Source organism: Amphiprion ocellaris, chromosome 15 (assembly GCF_022539595.1).
Source record: "Amphiprion ocellaris isolate individual 3 ecotype Okinawa chromosome 15, ASM2253959v1, whole genome shotgun sequence".
Taxonomy (NCBI): domain Eukaryota; kingdom Metazoa; phylum Chordata; class Actinopteri; family Pomacentridae; genus Amphiprion; species Amphiprion ocellaris.
Genome location: NC_072780.1, coordinates 24,124,670 through 24,146,383, shown reverse-complemented (window position 1 = coordinate 24,146,383; position 21,714 = coordinate 24,124,670). Strand labels below are relative to the sequence as shown.

Below are 21,714 nucleotides of genomic sequence, written 5' to 3'. Positions count from 1 at the left end.
TGTGATGATCGCTGCAGTCTGATTGGTGAAGGCAACTGGGTGGTGGTCCAGTTAAGCAGGGCAGTAGGTGGGGAAAAGAACGAGGACTGGAGCTCCAGGCCAATCATCCATGATTGAGACTGCCTGTTCACCTGTAGTGTTATTGGGCTGCGTTTCAGTCATTGTTTCATACTTGTTCTATTGTCTGACAATAGAAACATATTAGTGAAAGGCTGACTGGGAGGGAAAAGTTCAGTAGGAAAATGGGCACAAGCACCACAGGTGAACACAGCCTTGGGCGGATAGTCAAGAAATGTCAATTCAAGAACTTGGAAGAGCTTCACAAGGAGTCAGTGCATCAAAATCCACTACTAACAGACGTCTTCAGAATAGGAGCTTCATCTGTGATATTTCTAATATTAAGCCACTCCTGAATCAGAGACAAAGCCAGAAGAATCTTACCAAGGCTAAGGACAAAAAGAACTGGACTGTTGCTCAGTGAGCCAAGTGTTTGTCTGGAGGAAGAGTGAAGAGGCACAGAGCTCAAGGTGTTTGAAATCCAGTGTGAAGTTTTCGCAGTCCGCAGTTCCATGTCATCTGCTGGTGTTTATCAAGTCCAATATTTTTAAAATATGAAATCTAGAAGAACTCAACAGACATCATATTCTTCATTCTTCAGACATTGTATTTCAGCTGTTAGCTATTGGTGTATCGGTTTAGTTTTGGTCAGGTTTCCTGTCCTGTGTTCCACAGTTCCTGTGTCACTGCACCATGATGTGACACCTGCTTGTTGACTATCTATATGGGAGCAAAGTGTCTGATCTGTATATGTGTGAATAGATTTTTCACAATAAAAACATAAACACATTGTCCTCTCTGCAGACGGCTGCTGAAGACCTCATCAATGGACTGGAGGAGTATATAGCTGAGAGTTTTGTAAGTGCAACTACTTTCACGCGCAAACATACCCAAGCCGCATCATTCCACTGCACCATTGCACCAATGTACTATGCTTAGTGTTAGGTATGTAGTGTAATGATGGACATAAAAGAGCTATATGTATTGTGTCTATAGGCCACAGTGACCGTGCGCGAGGGAGTGGATATCGTTCAGACCAACTTATCTTTCCTCAGACAGCAGTTCACTCAGATGGCCTCACATATCCTGCGCTGCAGTGGTAAGTTCATTTAGAGTGTAAGCTAGTGGCTGATTACCAGAGTAAACTGATTTTCAATCCCCCTTTGCTCCTTGGCAGCAGAAAGTTTCAATATTCAGCTTCCTCTGTGACAGAGCAGTCATCATTTGCCTAGCATGGCTGATGGCACAGTGATCCTCAAGGTGATGGTTTGAGCAACGGGTAGCCTTTATGTCATAATTTTTTCAAAGCTTTTGGCCCACACTTGCTCAGAGTTTCAGTGAGTTTCTCAGAATATGATTAAAAACTTTTTATCACTTTTATTTTTCTCAAAATGATTCAAATATGCTTTAATCTTTAGAGAGTTCCAGGAAGAAGGTGGGTGCTTTTTTTCTTTTGGGACCAATTTTTATCAAAGAATTTATCAAAAAATGCTGTTTTAGCAAAAAAAAAAAAAAATATATATATATATATTGGCAGTTCTTGTGTGGGATACAAATATGTGTTGAGCATGTTGACCATTTTGTATTGTTACATAGTGGTTTTCCTGCAAAGCAGTGAAAATATGGACCGGTTGTCACTGGTTCAAGAACTAGATTTTTTGTGGGGGCAAAGTAGTAACAGTGACAAGGAAGCTACAGCTTTGAAACAATGAACATTTCAGTGTTATAAAGGATGGTAAGACCCACCTGGTCCCTTGCATAGCGCTAGAAGTTTTTGCAGAGAGGGCTTTTAACTGAGTAATGTGACTCTTCCTGTTCCAAACATCAGGAAAATACGAATTTGGTTCAAGCTTTATTAACTGGATTAAGTTGCTATATTTGGCCCCGCAGTGTTCAGTTTAGGTTTGTAGACACATATTGTAATAAGAAGTGTACTCAGATTCTAACAAGAGTTAGTTCAATTTTATTCTGAATAAGGAACTTACGAATGAAGGCTTGAGGAGCGAAGCTGAAGCGCAAGACATCATAAACCAGGGCAAACAACCTAAGCTTACTATGGCACGTAATTCCCTAATGCAGTAAGCAAAATCACCAACTGTTTTTCTGTGTTTATTTTTGGTCACACCGTATATGCAGATTGGTGCTATTCCTTGTTTCCTCAAACCTCTGCAACTTCTGCACAAAATTATCCTATAAGATACCAACAGTAATTAATTGAGTCCAAATAACCAATAACCACAAAAATTAAACAACTATGAGATGTCTGTCATGTGTGGAACAGTCAAAGTATGGTGTTTCGTATGCTATATGGTACAGCACACCAAAATGATAAAGGAAGAAAGTTACTGAAGATGCAGGAACCCAGGAAAAAAGAGAAAAATTGCCCATAAATGTAGAGTCCTTTGTATTCTTTTTGCTTTATTCAGCATTTTTGAGCAGACAAGAGTAAAACATTGCAGCATAAAACAGACAGACCGACAGAGCAAGAGGGCTGTCACAACTTATTGTAGGTATAGGTTGTGTGAAAAAAAATATTTTGCAAGCAGAAAACGTGAATGCTGCTGTGTTCTGTAAGATCACAATGATGTGAAGATGACGAGATGTGAGTAGTTTTGTAATTTGGATTTTTCATCCTGCAGATCATACGTTTGGCCCCCGTTTGCTGTTGCTGTGCACTCAGGGCCTGTTTGAGTGTCTGGCCCTAAACCTACACTGCCTTAGAGGAGAACAGAGCGCTTTAATTGCTGTGATCAACCACCATATTGTTAGTATACATCACTTAGAACCGTGGAATCATGCTTTACTCGTGACAAAAGTTGATAGCACTGTGTAACTGTTTGATTCTATGTGTGTGTGCAGAGGAGGATGTCAGCAGAAGTCAATCCCAGTCTGGTCAACTGGCTAACCAGTATGATGTCTACAAGGTTGCATGTCATTCTGGAACAGAACCCAGTTACCGAGGACCAAATCCAGCACTACGTCATCTCTACACATGTAATAAACATAGTCAGTCAGTGAGCAGTAATACCTACTGTAGCTGGACACACTGCAGTGCATTTAGTAAATGTTTCGTTTTGTAGACGTACACTACCGATCAAAAGTTTTAGAACACCCCAATTTTTTTTTTCTAAATTCAGGTAGCTCAAGTCCAATGAATAGCTTGAAATGGTACAAAGGTAAGTGGTGAACTGCCAGAGGTTAAACAAAGGTAAGGTTACCCAAAACAGAAAAATAATGTACATTTCAGAATTATAAAAAAATGGCGTTTTTCATAGAACAAAAAATGGGTTAATAACTTAAAGCTGTTCTGCAACAACAGAGGTTGATCAAGCCTTGAAAGTTGGTGCTACCAAATCCTAAGAGTGTCCCAACTTTTCTTGATTGCTTACAACCCCCTCTGTCTGCATAAAAGTAGTGTTGGAACGCACCATGTTACCATGCCTTCGAGAGCACTAGTTGAACAGTATTGTACTGCAAGAAGTATTGTGTTGCTATAAAAATTGCGAGGAAAAGGCAATTACCAATAGAAGACAGACAGAACATCATAACACTCACAAATATAGGTCTTTCCTGCTGTGGAAATTGCAAAGAAAGTCAAGGTGTCAGTGAGTACAATTTTCTTCACCATTAAAAGGCACTCAGAGGGTTCCGGTGACGCCATCCACCTGAATGGCAGCTTAGGGGTTAGGGTTTAGAGGGTTTAGACTGATAGCTCTCTGGGGAATTTTGCTAAATCGCCCCATAAAAGTGTCAGACCTTAAATTTTCTCGTAATAATAGCCAAGTGATAAACGGTGCGAAGATGGGTAAAAGAGATGCACGGACAAAAGGTGTGACTGAAGAAAGAACAAATGAAGAATCTACATCGAGCAACTACGAAGTTAGCGAAGAAGCTAATGCTAGAGCTGCCGCTGGCGAGGCCCCGAGTCTCCAAGTTACAACGCTAGTGACCGGTGCTGGAGGAATTGTGAGATTTTCGTAAAGATTTCCAAGACTTCAAATCAGAGCTAACCACCATTACACAGAAGATTATAGAAGCAGAAACTCAAATAGAAAATGTTGAGGACCGGGTCCAAAGCGTGGAACAAGTGCTAACCAAAATGATAAAAGTCATGAGCGAGCAGGAGAATAAACTACTCGACCAAAAAAGTAGGTCTCGCAGGGTGAATTTAAGATTGTATAATGTCCGTGAAGGGGCCGAAAACGGATCGTCGACTGTGGTCTTTGTGGAGAAACTACTTTGGGACAGTTTGGATTTTCCCCTGAGTACGAGCCTTGGCTCGAGAGAGCGCACAGAGCGCTGGGTCCCAAACCATCCGGGGATGATGAGGAAAAGCAACGCTCAATAATAATAAGATTTGCACGCTACATAACCAAGGAAGATGTTTTGTGCAAAGCATGAGCTAAAAAGACTGTGCTCTGGGAAGGAAGGAGACTATACTTCGATCAGGATTTTCCCCCAGCTATCCTACAGAAGCGCAAGGAAAATGCTGAAGCGAAAAAAGTTTTGAAACGGCACAACATTCGATTTCAGACCCCCTTCCCTTACAAGCTGAGGGTGTTTTATGAAAAGGGGACCCGGCTGTATCAATCAGCGGAGGAGGCAACGACAGACATGATAGCCAGGGGAATGCCGGTCACCAAGATAATGATGAGGGAAGGCCTGGCAGAGCAGCTGGCACGGTCAGCATGGACAGTGGTGGGAGCTCAACAACGACGAGACGATGGAGAGACTCGGGAACACGCTATCCGGGAAAAACTTCAGGTCTACAGGAGGTCCACATCACTTACCACAGAAGACTAAGGACAAGAAGTTTATCCAATAATGTTGGGTAAATATGCTACGCTTCTCTTTTTCCAATACATGAGGAAATACATTTAGAGAGGTAAGATACCATTATTGAGAAATGGACACACAGAACTGCCACAGGGGCCCTCGGTTCTTAGAAGAGGCTTCCCCCTACTGACTGACGCCTTTACCAGCAGATCACAGGGACAGTTAGGGGAGACCCCACCTTGGAGTCATTTTTCAATTTTTTTTATTGTTATGTTTGTGTTCACTTATGTTTAATGTTCCTTTTCACTAAGGGAGTAGACCAGTTATTTCTGTATCCTTACACTTTATACATGTGGTTAGTAAATTATGGATAGTGGTCTGGTAAAATTTATTTCCTTTAATGTGAATGGGTTAACTAATCCAATAAAACAGTAGAATTTTAACCAAAGTCAAGAAAATGTCAAGCACAAGTAGTATATCTGCAGGAAACCTATTTGAATGATAGTGAACACGGGAAATTGAAGAGAATGGGATTTACAAGTATGTTTTCCTCTTTATATAAATCTGGCCGCAGACGGGGTGTTGTGATTCTTATATCAAATAAATTAAACTTTGAAAAGACATTTGAGTTAAAAGATAAAGAGGGGAGATTTATATTGGTAAGAGGAAGAGTGGATGGTAATCTGATCACTTTAATGAATGTTTATGCACCCCCAGAGAGCGATGTAAGTTTTTTCCAAAAAATCATAAACATTATAGTAACAGAAACAGAACGTTTCTTGATATGTGGTGGGGATCTGAACATTCGTTTGCGGCCGGAACTTGATAGTTCCAATAGAAAAGTTACAGACTCAAGTTCTTTACATAAGAAAGTATGTGCACAGTTTGAAGAGGTCAGTTTGATTGACATTTGGAGAGATCTTTTCCCAAGTAGACAAGACTCAGTCAGTCGACAAGACCCCATTACTCAGCTCCACATTTTGTTTATACGAGAATAGACTATTTCATAACTGTTGCCAAAGATAAAGACAGAATTCAGACATGTGATATGGGGACAATAGATGTGAGTGATCATGCACCTTTGTATTTAAGAGTGAATTTAAACTTACGCCCCAAAATAATAACATGGAAATTAAATTCGAGTATGCTTAAAGATGCTAATTTTAAGGAACAAATTAAAAAAGAAATACAGGATTTCCTTGATATAAATGACAATGGAGAGATCTCGCCTGTTATACTCTGGGATACAATAAAAGCTGTAATAAGAGGGGAAATTATAGCAATAGCCTCATATAAGAAAAAAACAAAATAAAAAATGGAGGATTTACAGAATAAATTAAAAGAATTAGAAATTAAACACAAACAATTTCTAACATCAAGTGTCTTTGAGGAAATTAAAAAGATTAGAAACAAAATAAATAATCTAGCCACGCAAGATACTAAGACAAAATTAATGTTTCTTAAACAAAAATACTATGAAAGTGGATCAAAATCAATGAAAATACTAGCATGGAAATTAAAAAAGAAAATTGCAGAAAATACAGTAACTGAAAGACCCAAAAACCAAAAAGATAAAGAATAAATTGCAAGAGATTCACAAAGCATTTGAGATATTTTATAAATCATTATACTCTAAAGTTCCTGTAGGAAGTGACAACGAAATTGAAAGATTACTAAATTCTTTAGACCTGTGAAACTTAAAAAGGCCGTTAGCCAGCTAAAACAAACAAGTCACCAGGTTCAGACAGCTATACGGCTGAATGGTACAAGGAATTAAAGGTTAAGTTGATTCCTGTAGTACTACCTACACTTAACTGGCTATTTAAAAAGGCACAAACACCGCCAAGTTGGACAGAGGCAATTATTTCAGCAATACCAACGGAAGGCAAGGACAAGACGGAGTGTGGATCATATAGGCCGATATCAGTTCTTAATATAGATTATAGGCTGTTCACTGCAATAATGGCCAGACAGATGGAGGAATTCCTACCTAAGTTGATACACAATGATCAAACGCTTCATAAGAAACCGACAGACACAAGAAAATATTCACAGAACTCTTCATATTAAAAACCATATACAAAAGAACAAAACTGAGGCCGTACTTATTAGTGTTGATGCTGAAAAAGCATTTGACTCAGTAAATTGGGACCTTCTTTATAAAATATTGCACAAGATTGGATTACATAGTACAAATATTGATACCATAAAGGCGTTATATACCAACCCAACTGCAAGAATTAAAATGAATGGCTTTTTGTCAAGCAGTTTCACTTTGGAAAGAGGTACTTGACAAGGTTGCTCGTGGTCTCCACTTCTGTTTGCATTGTATCTTGAACCATTGGCCCAATCTATAAGACAAAATCCGCATATTAAGGGTATAACTATCGGACAAAGGGAGCACAAGTTAGCTTGTTATGCGGATGATATTTTGGTCTACTTAGGATACCCGACAGACTCCCTTCCCAAACTTATGCTGCTATTTGAGCAATACGGTCGGCTCTCGGGGATATAAGATAAATCTAAACAAAACTCAAACACTCTCATATAATTATAACTCACCGGTGGAGATAACTAAGTGCCCTATGGTGTGGCAGGGTGAATCCTTAAAATACTTGGGTATTAGTATACCAAAAAATCCAACAAGTCTTTTTGAATTCAATTATACTCCACTGAAGGAAAAGATAGATGAAGATTTGAAAAGATGGAATTTGCCTTACTTCAGTTTATATTCTCGGATCGAATCTAACAAACTGAATGTTTTACCAAGACTATTATACCTGTTTCAGACTCTACCAATACAAATTGATCAAATTCAATTTAATGAATGGGACAAGATGATATCGAGATTTATATGAGAGGGGAAAAGGCCAAGAGTCTGTTTTAAGACGTTGCAATTGTCTAAAGAGAAGGGAGGATGGGGCCTGCCATCTCTAAGGGATTATTTTAGGGCAGCACAGATGAAGGCACTGATAAATTGGTGTGATATATAAATGCCCAATGGAAAAGTATAGGGGAGCAAATCTTTCCTTTCCCAATACAAGCTACTCTGGCTGATGCGAATATTCAAAAATATATTGACACTACTGATAACCCTTGGTTAAAGAATATAACCCGAAAAACAATATTGTAATGTTAAAATGGTATGCTTACGATTATGATTTCCTACCAAACAAATTAGACTCACGATTCAAATTATGGACCTCTAAAGGGATAACAATTTTCAGCAAGTTGATTAAGGATGGCAAAGTTAACAGCTTCGATATACTTAAACATAAACTTGCGCTGGAAAAACAAGACTTTTATCGATATCTACAAATACATCATTATATAGAAACAAAAGTAGATACAGTGTCAGAGAGCAACACGGACTTACTGAAACTGTTTAGAAATTCATATGATGGGAAAACGAATAAGAAGCCAATTTCAATTCTGTACAAATGCCTGAGGAATTGTAAATGTCATTCCACTGAACATGGAGAAAGAAGGAGGGATGACTATATCAGAGGAGGAATGGACCACAATATGGAAACTCCATTGGAAATGCACAAACTCACAGAGATGGAAGGATTATGGATGGAATACCTTGATAAGATACTTCATCACTCCATGTCAAAAAACACATTATGATGGAACTCCTCCTATCTGCTGGGGAAAGTATGGAGACCAACATGCAAACCATTTTCACATCCTGTGGGACTGCCCACTTATTAGACAGTATTGGAAAGATGTTCATGGAGCACTGCAAGACATTTTTAAATGTGGAATTCCATTTGGAATAAAAACTTTGTTTTGGATGTTTACCAGAGGACTGGAGAAAAAAGGATAAATATCTGATGAGTGTTTTCTTGGTTGCAAATCGATAACTAAGCAATGGCTATCGCAGGATATTCCCACCATGTCAGCATGGTGGGATATAACAATGGATGTTTATAAAAAGGAAGAGATGACAGTGTTTGTAAATCAAAAACAAGACTGGTTTGTAGCATGTTGGGAAAAATGGGTTGCGTACATAAAAATTAAAAAGCCCAATTTAATTTTGAGTCTACAAATTTTTAGACAATGTAATGGTCACTCCCTATTGTTCAAAAATATGTTCATATTTCCGTTTATTTTATTGTATTGTATTTTATTTTACTTTCTGGATGGGAAATTGTCTTCAGAAAAACGAACGATGATAATATTGTGCACATGTTGGCACACGTGAATTGTACCCATCACTAAAAACCCGATAAAACTGAAAAATAAAGATTTTTTTTTGTTTGTTTTTTAAAGGCACTCGGAAACTGGGGGAAACTCTGATGGGAAGAGGTCTGGAAGACCCAAAGCCACAACAGAATCAGATAACAAGTTTCTGAGAGTCAACAGTTTGTTGATCGGTGGCTCAGGACAACAGCTTCAAGCACAGCTGAGTAGTGGTCGTAGTAAGTGAGTCTCAGTTTCAACTGTGAAGAGAAGACTTGGAGTTGCAGGTTTGACAGGTTGAGTTGCAACAAGAAAGCCATTGCTAAGATGTCAGAATAAGAAAAAGAGGCTTGCCTGAGCAATGAAACAACGTGAATAGACTACTGAAGAAAGGAAGAAGGTATTATAGAATGATGAATCAAAATTTGAAATCTTTGGTTCATCAAGCAGGATTTTTCTACGCCGTTGAGTAGGTGAAAGGATGGTTCCTCAGTGTGTGGCATCAGCTGTCGAACATGGAGGAGGAAGTGTGATGGTCTGGGGCTTTTTTGCTGGATCCAGGGTCAGTGACTTGTACAGAGTGAGAGGTACCCTGAACCAAAACGGCTACCACAGCATTCTGCAGCGCCATGCAGTACCCTTCTGGTATGTTCCTAGTTGGTCAGGGGTTCATCCTACAGCAAGATAGTGACCCAAAACATAAGTCCAAGCTATGCCAGAACTACCTTAGGAAAAAACAAGATGGTAAGCTTGAAAACGTGAAGTGACCAGCACAGTCTCCAGGCTTAAACTTCTACAGCAGAGTTGGGAAGAATTTTCTGAAGAATATTTCCATTGTGGAAAGAATTCCATGAGTGTTTTCAGCTGTTATATCTGCTAAAAATGGCTACTTTGATGTCTCAAGTTTAGAATACATTTTGGTTTCTAAATTGATTTTTTTTTTTTTTTTTAAAACTTCATTTGTTTATTTTTTCTATGCTTTAATTTCAGAGTAAAATGAGACATTACCATGCATAATTTCCAATAAACAACTGCATAAATTGCAGTGTTATAAAACTTTTTACTGGTAGTGTACCTCCAGCTACCTCTATAACCACATTGTCTTTTATTAGTTTTGTTCTATGCAAGTGACACAAACAGTATCAAGTCACTATAAAAGAATATGATTTTTAAGAAATTCTGTTCGAAAGTTAGAGTTTAATTCCAGTCAGCTGGAACAAACTCTGATCAAAGTCCTGAATTAATATGCACATATCGTAAAACTGCTTTCACAATAGTGTCCTGCTCTGACCACACAGTGTTCATCCATCCATTATCTATACATCACTTAATCCTCATTAGGGTCGCAGGGTGGCTGGAGTCTACCCAGCTGACTTAAAGTGAAGGCAAGGGACACCCTGGACAGGTCACCAGTCTATCCCAGGACTACACATAGAGACAAACAAGCACACTGACATTCACACCTACGGACAATTTAGAATCACCATTTCACCTCAGCATGTTTTTGGACTGTGGGGAGGAAGCCTGAAAACCACAAAGAGAACATGTAAACTCGATGTAGAAAGATCCCTGGTTTCAAGCTGTGAGGCGACGGTGCTAACAACCAAGCCACCATGCAGCCTGCACAGTGTTTAACTAAGTTTAAATCCAAGGTTTGAATTTTCAGGTCCAGATTCTGCTAAGAGAGCCAAATTGTCATTGGAAAACTACACTGTCATTTCAGGGTGAGTCGAGCCAGAGGACTGAGACTGAGGTGCAATCAGAGAATTCCAGTGTCCAAGTGAGTTTTTCTTTTTTCTTTTTTTTTTTACCATTGCTCTTTCTCATCTCTGCCAGCCATACATCTACGTAAAGGATCAGCTTGGTAGTATGTGTTAGTAGATCCGCTTTCTGACTAAGCACATTTTTATACTGTTTCACTTTATTCAATTTAGACTGTAAACTTGGTTGGGTTTCTTTTAACAAAAAGAAATCCAAATGCATCACAGCAGCCGATATGGGAGCAGTCACTGTGCCTTTTGGTCAGATCTGTCTAGTACAGGAGCAAGAATATAGTACAAAAAACAAAAAAAACCACAAAGGTGTTCTGTGCAAGTGAATTTATCTGAGAGAAACAGTGTTAGTGACACCTTAGTCTCGTTCAGCCAATTCATTCTGTTGTACATATTGGTCTAACCGATCCTCATTATCATTATACTATATGGGGAAAACAGTGCAAAACACACAATTTAGAATTACCAATTCATCTCAGCATGTTTTTGAACTGTGCGAAGAAGCTGGAGTACCCGGAGAAAACTCACGCATGCACAGTGAGAACATGCAAACTCCATACCGAAAGATCCCAACCAGGGATCTTCTAGCTGTGAGGCAGCAGTGCTAACCACTCATCCACTGTGCAGCCCCTCAGGGAAAAAAATGATCTAACTTGTTTGTATTTCTTTCGACCAATCACAACTGACTTGGGCGGTGGTGCTGTGACAGCAGTCGTGTAGTTCAAAATTGTACAGTATACCTGGTATTTGGGTTGGATCACAGTGTATGCCTCTCAAATCAACAGCTATTTGGTTCCCTTTGAAGATGTAAATCTCTAAGAACACCTTGTGAACATAGATCAGAATAGCTTTTATTAGCAGACAGTAGGACATATGTTGGAAACTGTTTTCATTGATGTCTTCATCCGCATTTATGGTATGCTTTAATGAGTATTTCTGGCTGCATAGTATGTCACAATAAGTCCAAATAAACAATAGTGTGTGTTTGTCGTAAGAAAGGAGCATGTCACCCCGTGCAGCAATGTACTTCACTCGTGTTTTATTAGTTGTAGTTTTTTTTATCAGCATTGCATCTCTGTGGCAGAGATATACAGTATCAGGTTTTGATATGGATTATACTTGTTAGTTGAGTACATTCATTGTCAGTTTAACTCTGTAGGCAAGAAGAGAAGTATACAATAGCACCAGACTTACAAATTAAGATGGTTAAAGCTTGAGTTTTTCTTTCTGACTATGTTTTGGAGGGCTGCATTAACAAATCAGCTATGCAAACATGGAAACTTAAACTGTCTATTAACCAATTTATTTTAAATTTAGTCTATTTGATTGTTTCACATTACTGTCACTGTTTGTAGCTCTAGGATGCTTTTAGCTGCTTCTTTTTGTCACATCACAATTTTAGTCACACAGATTATAAAGATAAGGTGAAATGAAGTTCAGAGGTGGAACAGCAAAGAACACTGATGGAACACCGAGCCCTTCAAATGTTTGAGGGCCTCTCTGTTCAATTCACCAACTCATACAACACAGTTTATATATTTCAAGAACAAATGTTCATCAGTGTATTCAGAATGAAGTTCATGTGATCACTCAAACTGTCTGTCAGTTGGAGGACAGCTTGTCCCCAGTTGCAGCCACCACAGTAAAGGAGGCCATGGCTTCATCAGGTGACACTGGAAAGAGGGGAGCACCTCCTAGCGACAACACCACCTCACCAAAGAACGCACAGTGTCCTGCTGAGACCCCAAAAGGACCAGAGGATACAGCTCCTGAGATGGAGCCTTGGGCGACAGCTGTTCCACCTGTAAGAAATCAGGTTTTCTCATAAGCAACATAGTTCTAATGCTAATGATATTCCTGCACTCTGGCATTCACAAGGCTTGGAAATGGAACTATTTTGTTGATCTGACCAGAACTGTTCATATATGAATTGTGACCTATTCCTTAACTGGGCTCTAACAGCTGACTGCAGGCATATAAGACATGAGACATGACTATACTCTGCAAGAACATTGCAGGAAGGGACCACAATAGGGTAGGGAAACAAAATCAAACACATAAAATGAATGATGAACAGTCAAGTGACATTAGCAGGTTGAGATTTTGTTGGAGCTGATCCTCATTCTACCCATAAACAGACTATGTGTGAGATTGCTCCAGCGCATTCATTGAATGAAGCAATAGGAGAAGGTATTTAGGTCTCATTCAGTATGTTTATTACAAATAGATTGAATAAAGCATACAGAGCTCTGGGTCTAACTTCCTATCCCTGACAACAACAGAGTTCTTGTCAGTTCATGAAGTCTGACTGACTATTCTTCCCCTGACCCAGCCTTATATCTAGTTTTCAGAGGTGCGTAAGCATTCAGGGTGTCTTTCTTCAGATTGGTTGTCTTCTACACATCTGACCCCCTTCTTTGCGTATGAGCAGCCATCTTCTTGTCCTGCTCCTGATTTTGTATTGATAATTATAATTTCTTATGATATAGCAGCGGGGGCCTTTAATGGTTGCAGTGGTTAAACATGGTTATATTATAAATTCCAACAGTTCCATGATGTTCATGCCACTTTCAAATTCAAAAAAAATATATTTACATCAATATGGCTTTTTTGTTTTTATGTCTTATGTAAAACAGGACATGATGCTGTGTAATAGCACATGTTTTTCTGCAAAAACGAGTATTGTAAAACTTACAAAAAATATACTGTCCCTGTTCTTTGAAACATTTATTAAGGTATTAAGGATTAGTCATACATTTATTGATGTGACATTGGCTATTTAGACATTCTAAATAGATCTGTAGTTTAAAATTTGGTATAGACACATACGATGCGGGAATTCTTACTGTGAAGGCATAAAATATGAACAGTATGTAAAGGTTGAAAGAACTTAAAGCATCCATTTGAAAGGTGGTTTACTTTTTTTTTTCACTTTTCAATGCTAGTCAAATTTCTTTTTTGACTCACTTCACCTTAGATAATGAAGCTGCCTAGCAATAATGCACACAAAGTGGATATCAAATCACTGGTTCATGGCTGTATAATAATGTCTTTGGCAGGAATGGGTTCCCATCATCAGACAGGACATGGTGTCTCAGAGGAAGGTCAAAGCCCATTCACCGCTGTCTGATGCCTACCTGCATGGAATGCCTGCCAAGAGGAGGAAGGCGAGCAGTGCTGTTTAGAACTGTTTAGTCTTACTTAACTGACTCATGACTTTGGGTATCTACTAGCTTTTGCCAGCCTTGCTCTAAAGCAGTGGTTCTCAAATTTTTTCTGTCGGGCCCCCCTTCGCAGGACAAAAAACTTTCGCCCCCCCCCAATAACTTTGTGCGTATATATATATATATATATATATATATATATATATATATATATATATATATATATATATATATATATATATATATATATATATATAAACTATGAAAACATGAATATGCAGGGCTGTGTTATTTTATCTGATTCCACTTTGTTGTTTTTCACAGTAAACATCAGGGGTGTCAAACTCATTTTAGTCCAGGGGCCACATAAAGCCCAATCTGATCTCCAGTGGGCCCCACCAGTAAAATCACAGCATAATAATCTATAAATAACCACAAGTCCAACTTTTCCCCTTTGTTTTAGTTCAAAAAAAGTACATTCTAAAAATGTTCACATTTAATGAACTATCTTTTTACAAAATATTATGAACCTGAAATTTCTTAAGGAAAACAAGTTCAATTTCAACAGTAGCCTATTATGCCTCAGTTCATCATTTACACATGCATTGTAACTGCCAGATAACAGTTTATCTACAAAAACACAAAATATTCAGTCACAGGTATCTGGAACTGAACAATCTAGTATTTTTACTTCATGATGTGAACAACTTGTCAAGTTCTAGAAATTATTTTAAATTTACAGTTTTACAAATTTGCAATTTACAGTTAATGTTGTTGTAATTCTTATCATTTGTAAAGTCGTCCCGCGGGCCGAAATGGACCGTCTGGTGGGCCGGTTTTGGCCCACAGGCCGTATGTTTGACATTGCTAGTAAAAATAATCAGAGGAGATGAGCCGAGTATGTGACGTGATCAAGTACGCTGGTGTTCCGACTGCACATTAACGATGCGTTTTCCCGTTCTCAGGAGTCTGTACTTCGGAGTCTGAACGGCCAGTGCATATACCATAGATATATACAGAAGATCATTATTATTATTATTATTATTATTATTTATATCTATGGCATATACAGTCTATGGGGTCAGCACAATTTCAGTATTTTTTGACGCCGCGAAAAACAGGCCGACGTTAAAACAATAGTTCTGCTCATTAGTTCCGTGTTGAAGGACCTTTTCCTCCCAGTCGCCCGCGCCCCCCCGACATGCCTCTGCGCCCCCCCCAGGGGGGCGCGCCCCACTATTTGAGAAACACTGGCTTAGACAGAGACTAGACAGTTAAGCTAACATTTTTTACCGCTAAGCAGGTCCCAGACCTATCTCTGTCTCTCATCTGTGTATGAAGGCAATCCTGTATATTTCCTTAAATGTCAAACTGGTACTCCAAATATTGCTGTTGTCACACAGAGGAGTGTGATAATGGTGTTTCTATCCTTAGACAAGCCAATGCGAAGGACCATACCTGTCCCTGTCAGATGCAGTTAGTCGAGCTGCACGAGCTGTTGGAGTTCTGCCTGTCACGGCCCCAAACAGTCTGCAGGGAGAGCTGGAGAAGCCAGAGGTGCAGGAAGTGTACACGAAACAGGTAATATGCTGTTGCAGAACTAGGCCAGGACAGCATGACATTGGTCTCTTTCAGCGACCTTGTTGATTGTTATCTTATTTCAGACTTAGGCTGAGGAGTGTTTAATGTTGTGATAACAGTATAATTAGTTTGAAAAAAAGGTAAACTGAGGGGAGTGTGTAAACCAGCAGCTGCAGCTCTCATATGATTGGCTGGAGTAACGCTAATTCTGCACACCACTTTTCACAAGCATACACTAACAGCATAAATTGGATAATTCTGCTCTGTCAAAAGTTTAAAATAACACAGACTCTGCACAAACTAAAAAGATCTGAAATTACGAACAATTACGCTAAGAAAATGGACTAAGTGACATCTTCTGTCTACTCTGATCCCTTTTAATGCTATCACACCACTCCACACACACTTCAGGAATTACTGTGTGACCTGAGTCTCTTTAGATCAGATTTAGAATGCATTCAAAATAGACTAACAATATTATCATCACAATATAATCATCACATATTTGGTGGCTCTAATATCAAAGCATTTGCTTCACTGGCTTTAAGGCATAGCTCATCCTCTCTGTCTGCATCCCCCTGCCAGGTAAAGAGTGACATCAAAGAACGAGTGAGAGAAAATCCAGACTACAACGCCCAGAGATTCCCCAACACACACCGAGCTTTCTCAACAGAAGACTGCTAATTCTGTGAAGCTCTGTGCCACGGAGGAGCGGTACTAGTCTAGAACAGGAAATAATCTGAATATACAGTGTAGTATGGAACTCTGGTACATTTGTTGTGGTAACATCCCATTGTGAAAATGGGCTGATAGTATGACAGCTGCTAACCTCACTGAAAAATTCCTCCTTTCCTGCTTCAGTGTTACATTATCTGCTGTAGTTTAGTCAGAACAGGCACATAGTTTAAGATTACTTGAATTACATCATGTTTAAAACATTTTCTCGCTCTTTGACACATCTGAGAAGATACTGATGGAATCAGTGAAGTGTCAGAGTACTAAGCATAAGAACAGATATAATAAGTCAGTGAGGACAGACTCACATGATAAAAATTATCTGACTTAATCTCAGAACTAATCCTCTTAGTTAGGTAGTTCTGAAACAGTCTAAGTGCCAAAGCTGGATATACAGTGTAGTATTAGGATCACTGTTAGAAAGAAGAGTCAAAATGTTTTGAGAAAATGTTGTAATTTGAGAATAAAGTTAAAATGTTATGAGAAACATGAGAGTAAAGATGTAAAAAAATTATGTATTGTTATAAGAATAGAAAATATAAGAATACAATTCTTAATGTTCTGAGAATAAAGTCATAAAAGTCATATTGTTGTGACAAGTATAAATATCAGGAGGAAAGCAATGACAAGATAATTATAATGTTGCAAAAAAGGGGTAATATTACTTTATTTGTCTTGTAAACAGTAACACTGCTGACACTCAAACATAGAGATATGAGCTGTAGCTGAACATAAATGTGTGGACTGTCAGGAAATGCTATAATGTATAAGCAATGTAATCTGCCCACTGTATTAACATGACATTTGATGTTCTATTACTGTTTTCCCATATTACTGTCTTTTCCTCATCAAATTGTGAGTTAGGTTATTTTTTGAGTCCCTATTGGCAACAGCTGACACAGCTGATGTTTTTTGGTTGTCCATGCATTCATCCGTCCACCCTGTTCTTGCAACATCTCAGGTATGTCTTGATCCAAGTCAGCCCCCTAAAAATTTTGTAAATTTGTGCCACTGAGCAATGTCCTGAACAGTGAACTCATTCGATTTTCCTGGTCGAAGGTTAAAGATCACTGTAATCTCACAGAACAGATTTTTAACTAAAATTCAAAATTTCATACACCTCTTATGATAAAATTTCACAGAAGTATCTACAAAGATAAAATGATGAAATTTTATATCTAATAGGTCAAATGTTAGGTCTGGACAAACATGGATGTAAACTGCATTGATGCTTGCCCACATAACAGTCATACAACTGCAAGCAGGCATTTTCAGTATGAGATTCAGTGGGACTCAGGTGAGTTGTTTGGCTCATCAATTACAGTAATATCATGGTCAGCACACCATCTGGTAGAAGATTTGGCACTGTAGGCAGGTGCTAAGTCCTGCTGGAAAATTAATTTGGCATCTCCATGGAGCTTATCAGCAGATGGAAACATGAAGTGCTCTGATATCTTGTGGTAGATGCTGTGTTGACTTTGGACTTAAAGCATACAATAGACCAATACCATCAGTTGAAATTGCACCCCAAATCATCACAGATTGTGAAAACTTCACACTGGACTTTAGACAGCTTGGATTATTTGTTTCTTGACTCTTCCTTCAGACTGTAGGACCTCGACTTCCAAATGAAACTTTCATCTGACAAACATTGTCTCTGGTTCAAAGGAGGCTTAATATTGGGAATAACAGTTGTAGCTCCTTTCCTGAAGACGTCTGTGACTGCTGATGCACTGAAATAATGAACTTTTTACAATGTTCTTTATTTTAGATACACTAGTGTAAGGCAACATTGTAAATGAGTGCAGATTGTGCATTGTGAATGGGCAGTGATATCATAGAGTATTGTCAGTTTCAATCAGTTATCCAAACTTGCTGTCCATGGCATCATATTTGTAATTTTTAGCATTATAACTTTGGATATTGCAGTGAATCATTGATGACTAGTTCGAGTTTGCATTTTAAAGCATTATCTTTATAATTGACATGAGTGTCTATTAAAGCAAGAGACATGGATAGTGTAGTTTACCTAGTGTTCCACTACAGCACAGCAATCTGCCATAGCTTTGTGAAGCTGTGATGATGTTTGTCTGAAGCACAGCTGCTGTCATTAGAGGTTTGTCAAACTGTCAACAGTTTCTATGTGCTTGTTAACGTCACTGAAATAAATCTAGTTCTAAATCAGAGTTTTTGAACAGCTTTCTTTGCAGAGAATATCAGATTTGAAGTTACAGTACACCTTAGAGAGGGGTTTCCAACAACAGGTTCAGATCCTCATGGGGAGACACAGAAATACATCTGTTTTGTTGCTAAATGGGACATGATAAGAAATAGAACAATGTGTGTGGCATGTCTGCTAGGCTGTTCTTTGCATGAAGTGCCTGTGTTAGCTGATGCTAATGTGCACACAATGAAAATGTGAACCATGCTAGCACACTTACCAAGCACTTTTTTGGGGGCCATATAGTAGGTACAGCCTGAGATATTCTGGTTTCTGTAAATATTATTGCAGCGCTTTACTTCTGCAGGACAGTTCCACAATATAGACTGATATAGAGGTCGTAATGACAGAGAAGGCCACTGATGTCCACTGTGAGAAGACCTTTCATTTTGGCGTTTTGCCTTGTTGGAAATCACCATTAGAAGATCGCAACCTATGGCCACAAAGGAAGGCAGCAATTCTTCTCCATCAGCTGAACACAAGATAGGTCCTCATCTCTTCTGATCCTAGGCATGTGTAGATCAGGGTCACTGAGCTCACATTACTTACTCTTCACTACATGAGACTGCTGGCAAATTAAGGCTACTACACTGGATTTAACTACACAGTCCTCTGTAATATGAACTGAAAAGAAAACTTGGATAGTTCCATGTCTGTCTGTCTGTCACACCAGCTAAAAATAACTATCCATGTGAAATTCGAGCCCTTCATTTAAAAGGCGAAAAAAAGAATATTAAAATGTACTAAAATGCACTTTTTAACAAAGAAACATTCTTTAACAAATACATTTACTCCCATATTAACTGCAGACGGATCCAATATGAGCACATCACACAATTTTAGTTTTTTGCCTGAAGATAACTAACGTGTGAATTGGCATCTCTGGAAAAAACTAATAAAGCTAATATCCTGGAAAGGCTATAACATTGTTATTGTCTTTATATCGGCACAAATAAGTTGGTACCACATACCAACTTTACGGATTTGGTACTGATTTCATTACTACCTGCAGAGCCCATGCAGACTGCTAGACTGTCATCAGATGTTTGTGGCAAGAGTAATTTGGCATTAAGTATCTTCTACTGGGACAGTTGCGTGCAGATACATTCACATAGTAAATAAAAACATAAATACAGATACATTTGTCACACAAGGTAATGTGATCATACTTTCAGCTAAATCAATGTTGATTCTCTATAAACTGTACTATTCACAATCAATGTTCCCTCTAATTTTTCATGGGTCTGAGCAAACACACAAACTCCCTGAGTGTCCCTTGGACCACTGTGAGCAACATCAGACGTGTGCACTGTGGTCACACCAGCATCACATCCATTCAAGTTACATGGTTCATTAAAAGAATCAAATTACAGCATTTACATTTCTGTTAAAACACTTTGTCAACAGGAGCCAGTTGAAGGCTGCAGTGATTTTAGTGACACTACAGTGTATAAGAGTGAAGTTATTAAATATTTGTGTCTCTCTTTGCTGTTGCAGCGGTTTTGCAATTTGCAGACTGTACCTGTTCACTCCATAGACACCAGTGTTATTTCTGCAGCTTGAAAGACGGCTACTTTTGATCAAACTGGGCTTGTAGCACATTGTCTACCTTACAACGATGGGAAAGAGGCATCGTTTATGTTTTGACAACCTATATCTAACGAGTTATTGATGCTGGAAGTCTGAATCTGTGAATATCTTTTCAACTTTACCGAACTTTGGGCCACTACCACCATGTTTAATTTTGAAAAAAGCATTTAGCCATACCTAAAGCTATAAGTGCTTTATTAACATGAAACAAAAAAAATTGTATTGTTTTATGATCACAGATTCTGTCTGAAGAAGTGGCCTCATTTTAAACAGTGAAACCATACTAATAAAATGTAATGACAAAAAAAAAAAAAAAAAAAAGTTCCACTTTGCTGTTATGGGAATATGTAACCTCTGGGAAAATCCAGTTCGCGTTTTTACTCCAGAGAACGCCAGGTTTGTGAGAATCCGGTCCGCATTTTCCGTCCTACACGCTCCCCAGTCCCCTGTAGCGGTGGCTGTCAGGCTGGCTGTCTCTGAGTGACGCACCTGTGTTTGAAAGCCTGTGTGTAGCTGCCCGGGAGCTTTAAATGATCGTGGAGGAGTGATTCCAGATCATCATACTGACATTAACCTCTTTTCAGGTACGTATTAAGGCTTTAGAACAAGTATATCGCTGTGTCAGTGGGCTTGTAGTCTCAAACTGATTTGTTTCCCGCGAGCGGGAGAATTATAAGGTTGCTCGCTGTCACATACTTAAACGTTTTGGTGTCACATAGCTGCTTAGAATGTTGTTATAATGTGCGTCAAAGACTGGACTGCGAGCTGGAGGATGCTCTCTACTTTGTTGAGAGGTTGGTGTTTAAAGGGTGAAAATATTTGCCTGTTACACTACAGCATTGATTGTCAACATTTTTCATACTATGCCCCTTTCATTCCATGTATTAAATTGTGTTTCGAATTCTGCTGGATATTGTGATCTGATTGTTTAATTTTCAGCTACATCGTTTATTTAAAAAAAACAAAAAAACAAAAAAACAATTAAATATGAAATATATGGTGTCTCTTCAAAGCCAAGAAGACTTTGACATGAAGCACTTCTGTGCAGAATTGGCAAGCAGGAAACACAAGGTAACATTTTTATACACCAAAAACACAATGGAAATAAGCTCTGATCTGCTTAAGTTAATTTATTTTTATTTATTTTAGAATTTGATGGATTTGAAATGTTAAACATAAAAATCTGCAAGAGCTTATTCCTTCTGTGTTTCTGGTTTGTTGTTTACAGGTGACAGGACAATGCCAGTTTGAAAGGCTTGCCAAAATTGCCAAGCTCGTGCTACACTGTAAAAAAAGAAAACTACAGTCTGTTCAGCAGAGTTGGTATTCTGATTTGTTTGAACATGAAAATTAAAATAGCTATACTTGACATGAAAATACACATCAGACCAATCATGTGTACCTCATTATGTCTAAATTTGTAATTGTGAATAAGCTGAAAATGGAATTTGTTGTTGGTACAACACAGTTGGAAAAACCCACAAGGTTTCCCAGAATACACAGCAGGGGCAAGTCCTCACGATTTCTTTCCCTTGATCTACAACTTAGCTACCATCCCCTGTAGCTCAGCAGGTTAAGTGGACAACTCATAAACAGGAGCTATATGTCGCGGTCATGGGTTTGAATCCAGCTT

General features: G+C 38.6%; 1 protein-coding gene across 11 annotated transcripts in view; it reads left to right on the top strand.

The window, feature by feature from the left end:
• Window positions 1–18,456, top strand: part of bag6l (BCL2 associated athanogene 6, like) — a 47,268-nt gene extending 28,812 nt beyond the window's left edge. For 9 of the 11 annotated variants that reach the window (XM_055017977.1, XM_055017976.1, XM_055017973.1 and 6 more), the window contains 9 exons: window positions 862–915; window positions 1,054–1,156; window positions 2,697–2,821; window positions 2,917–3,051; window positions 10,742–10,798; window positions 12,397–12,594; window positions 13,850–13,957; window positions 15,389–15,535; window positions 16,121–18,456. In XM_055017977.1, coding sequence (XP_054873952.1) covers window positions 862–915; window positions 1,054–1,156; window positions 2,697–2,821; window positions 2,917–3,051; window positions 10,742–10,798; window positions 12,397–12,594; window positions 13,850–13,957; window positions 15,389–15,535; window positions 16,121–16,219 — 1,026 coding nt within the window. In that variant the 3' untranslated portion in view covers window positions 16,220–18,456. The other 2 variants (XM_055017981.1, XM_055017982.1) reach the window with 2 other exon arrangements.
• The last annotated feature ends 3,258 nt before the right edge of the window (window positions 18,457–21,714 follow it).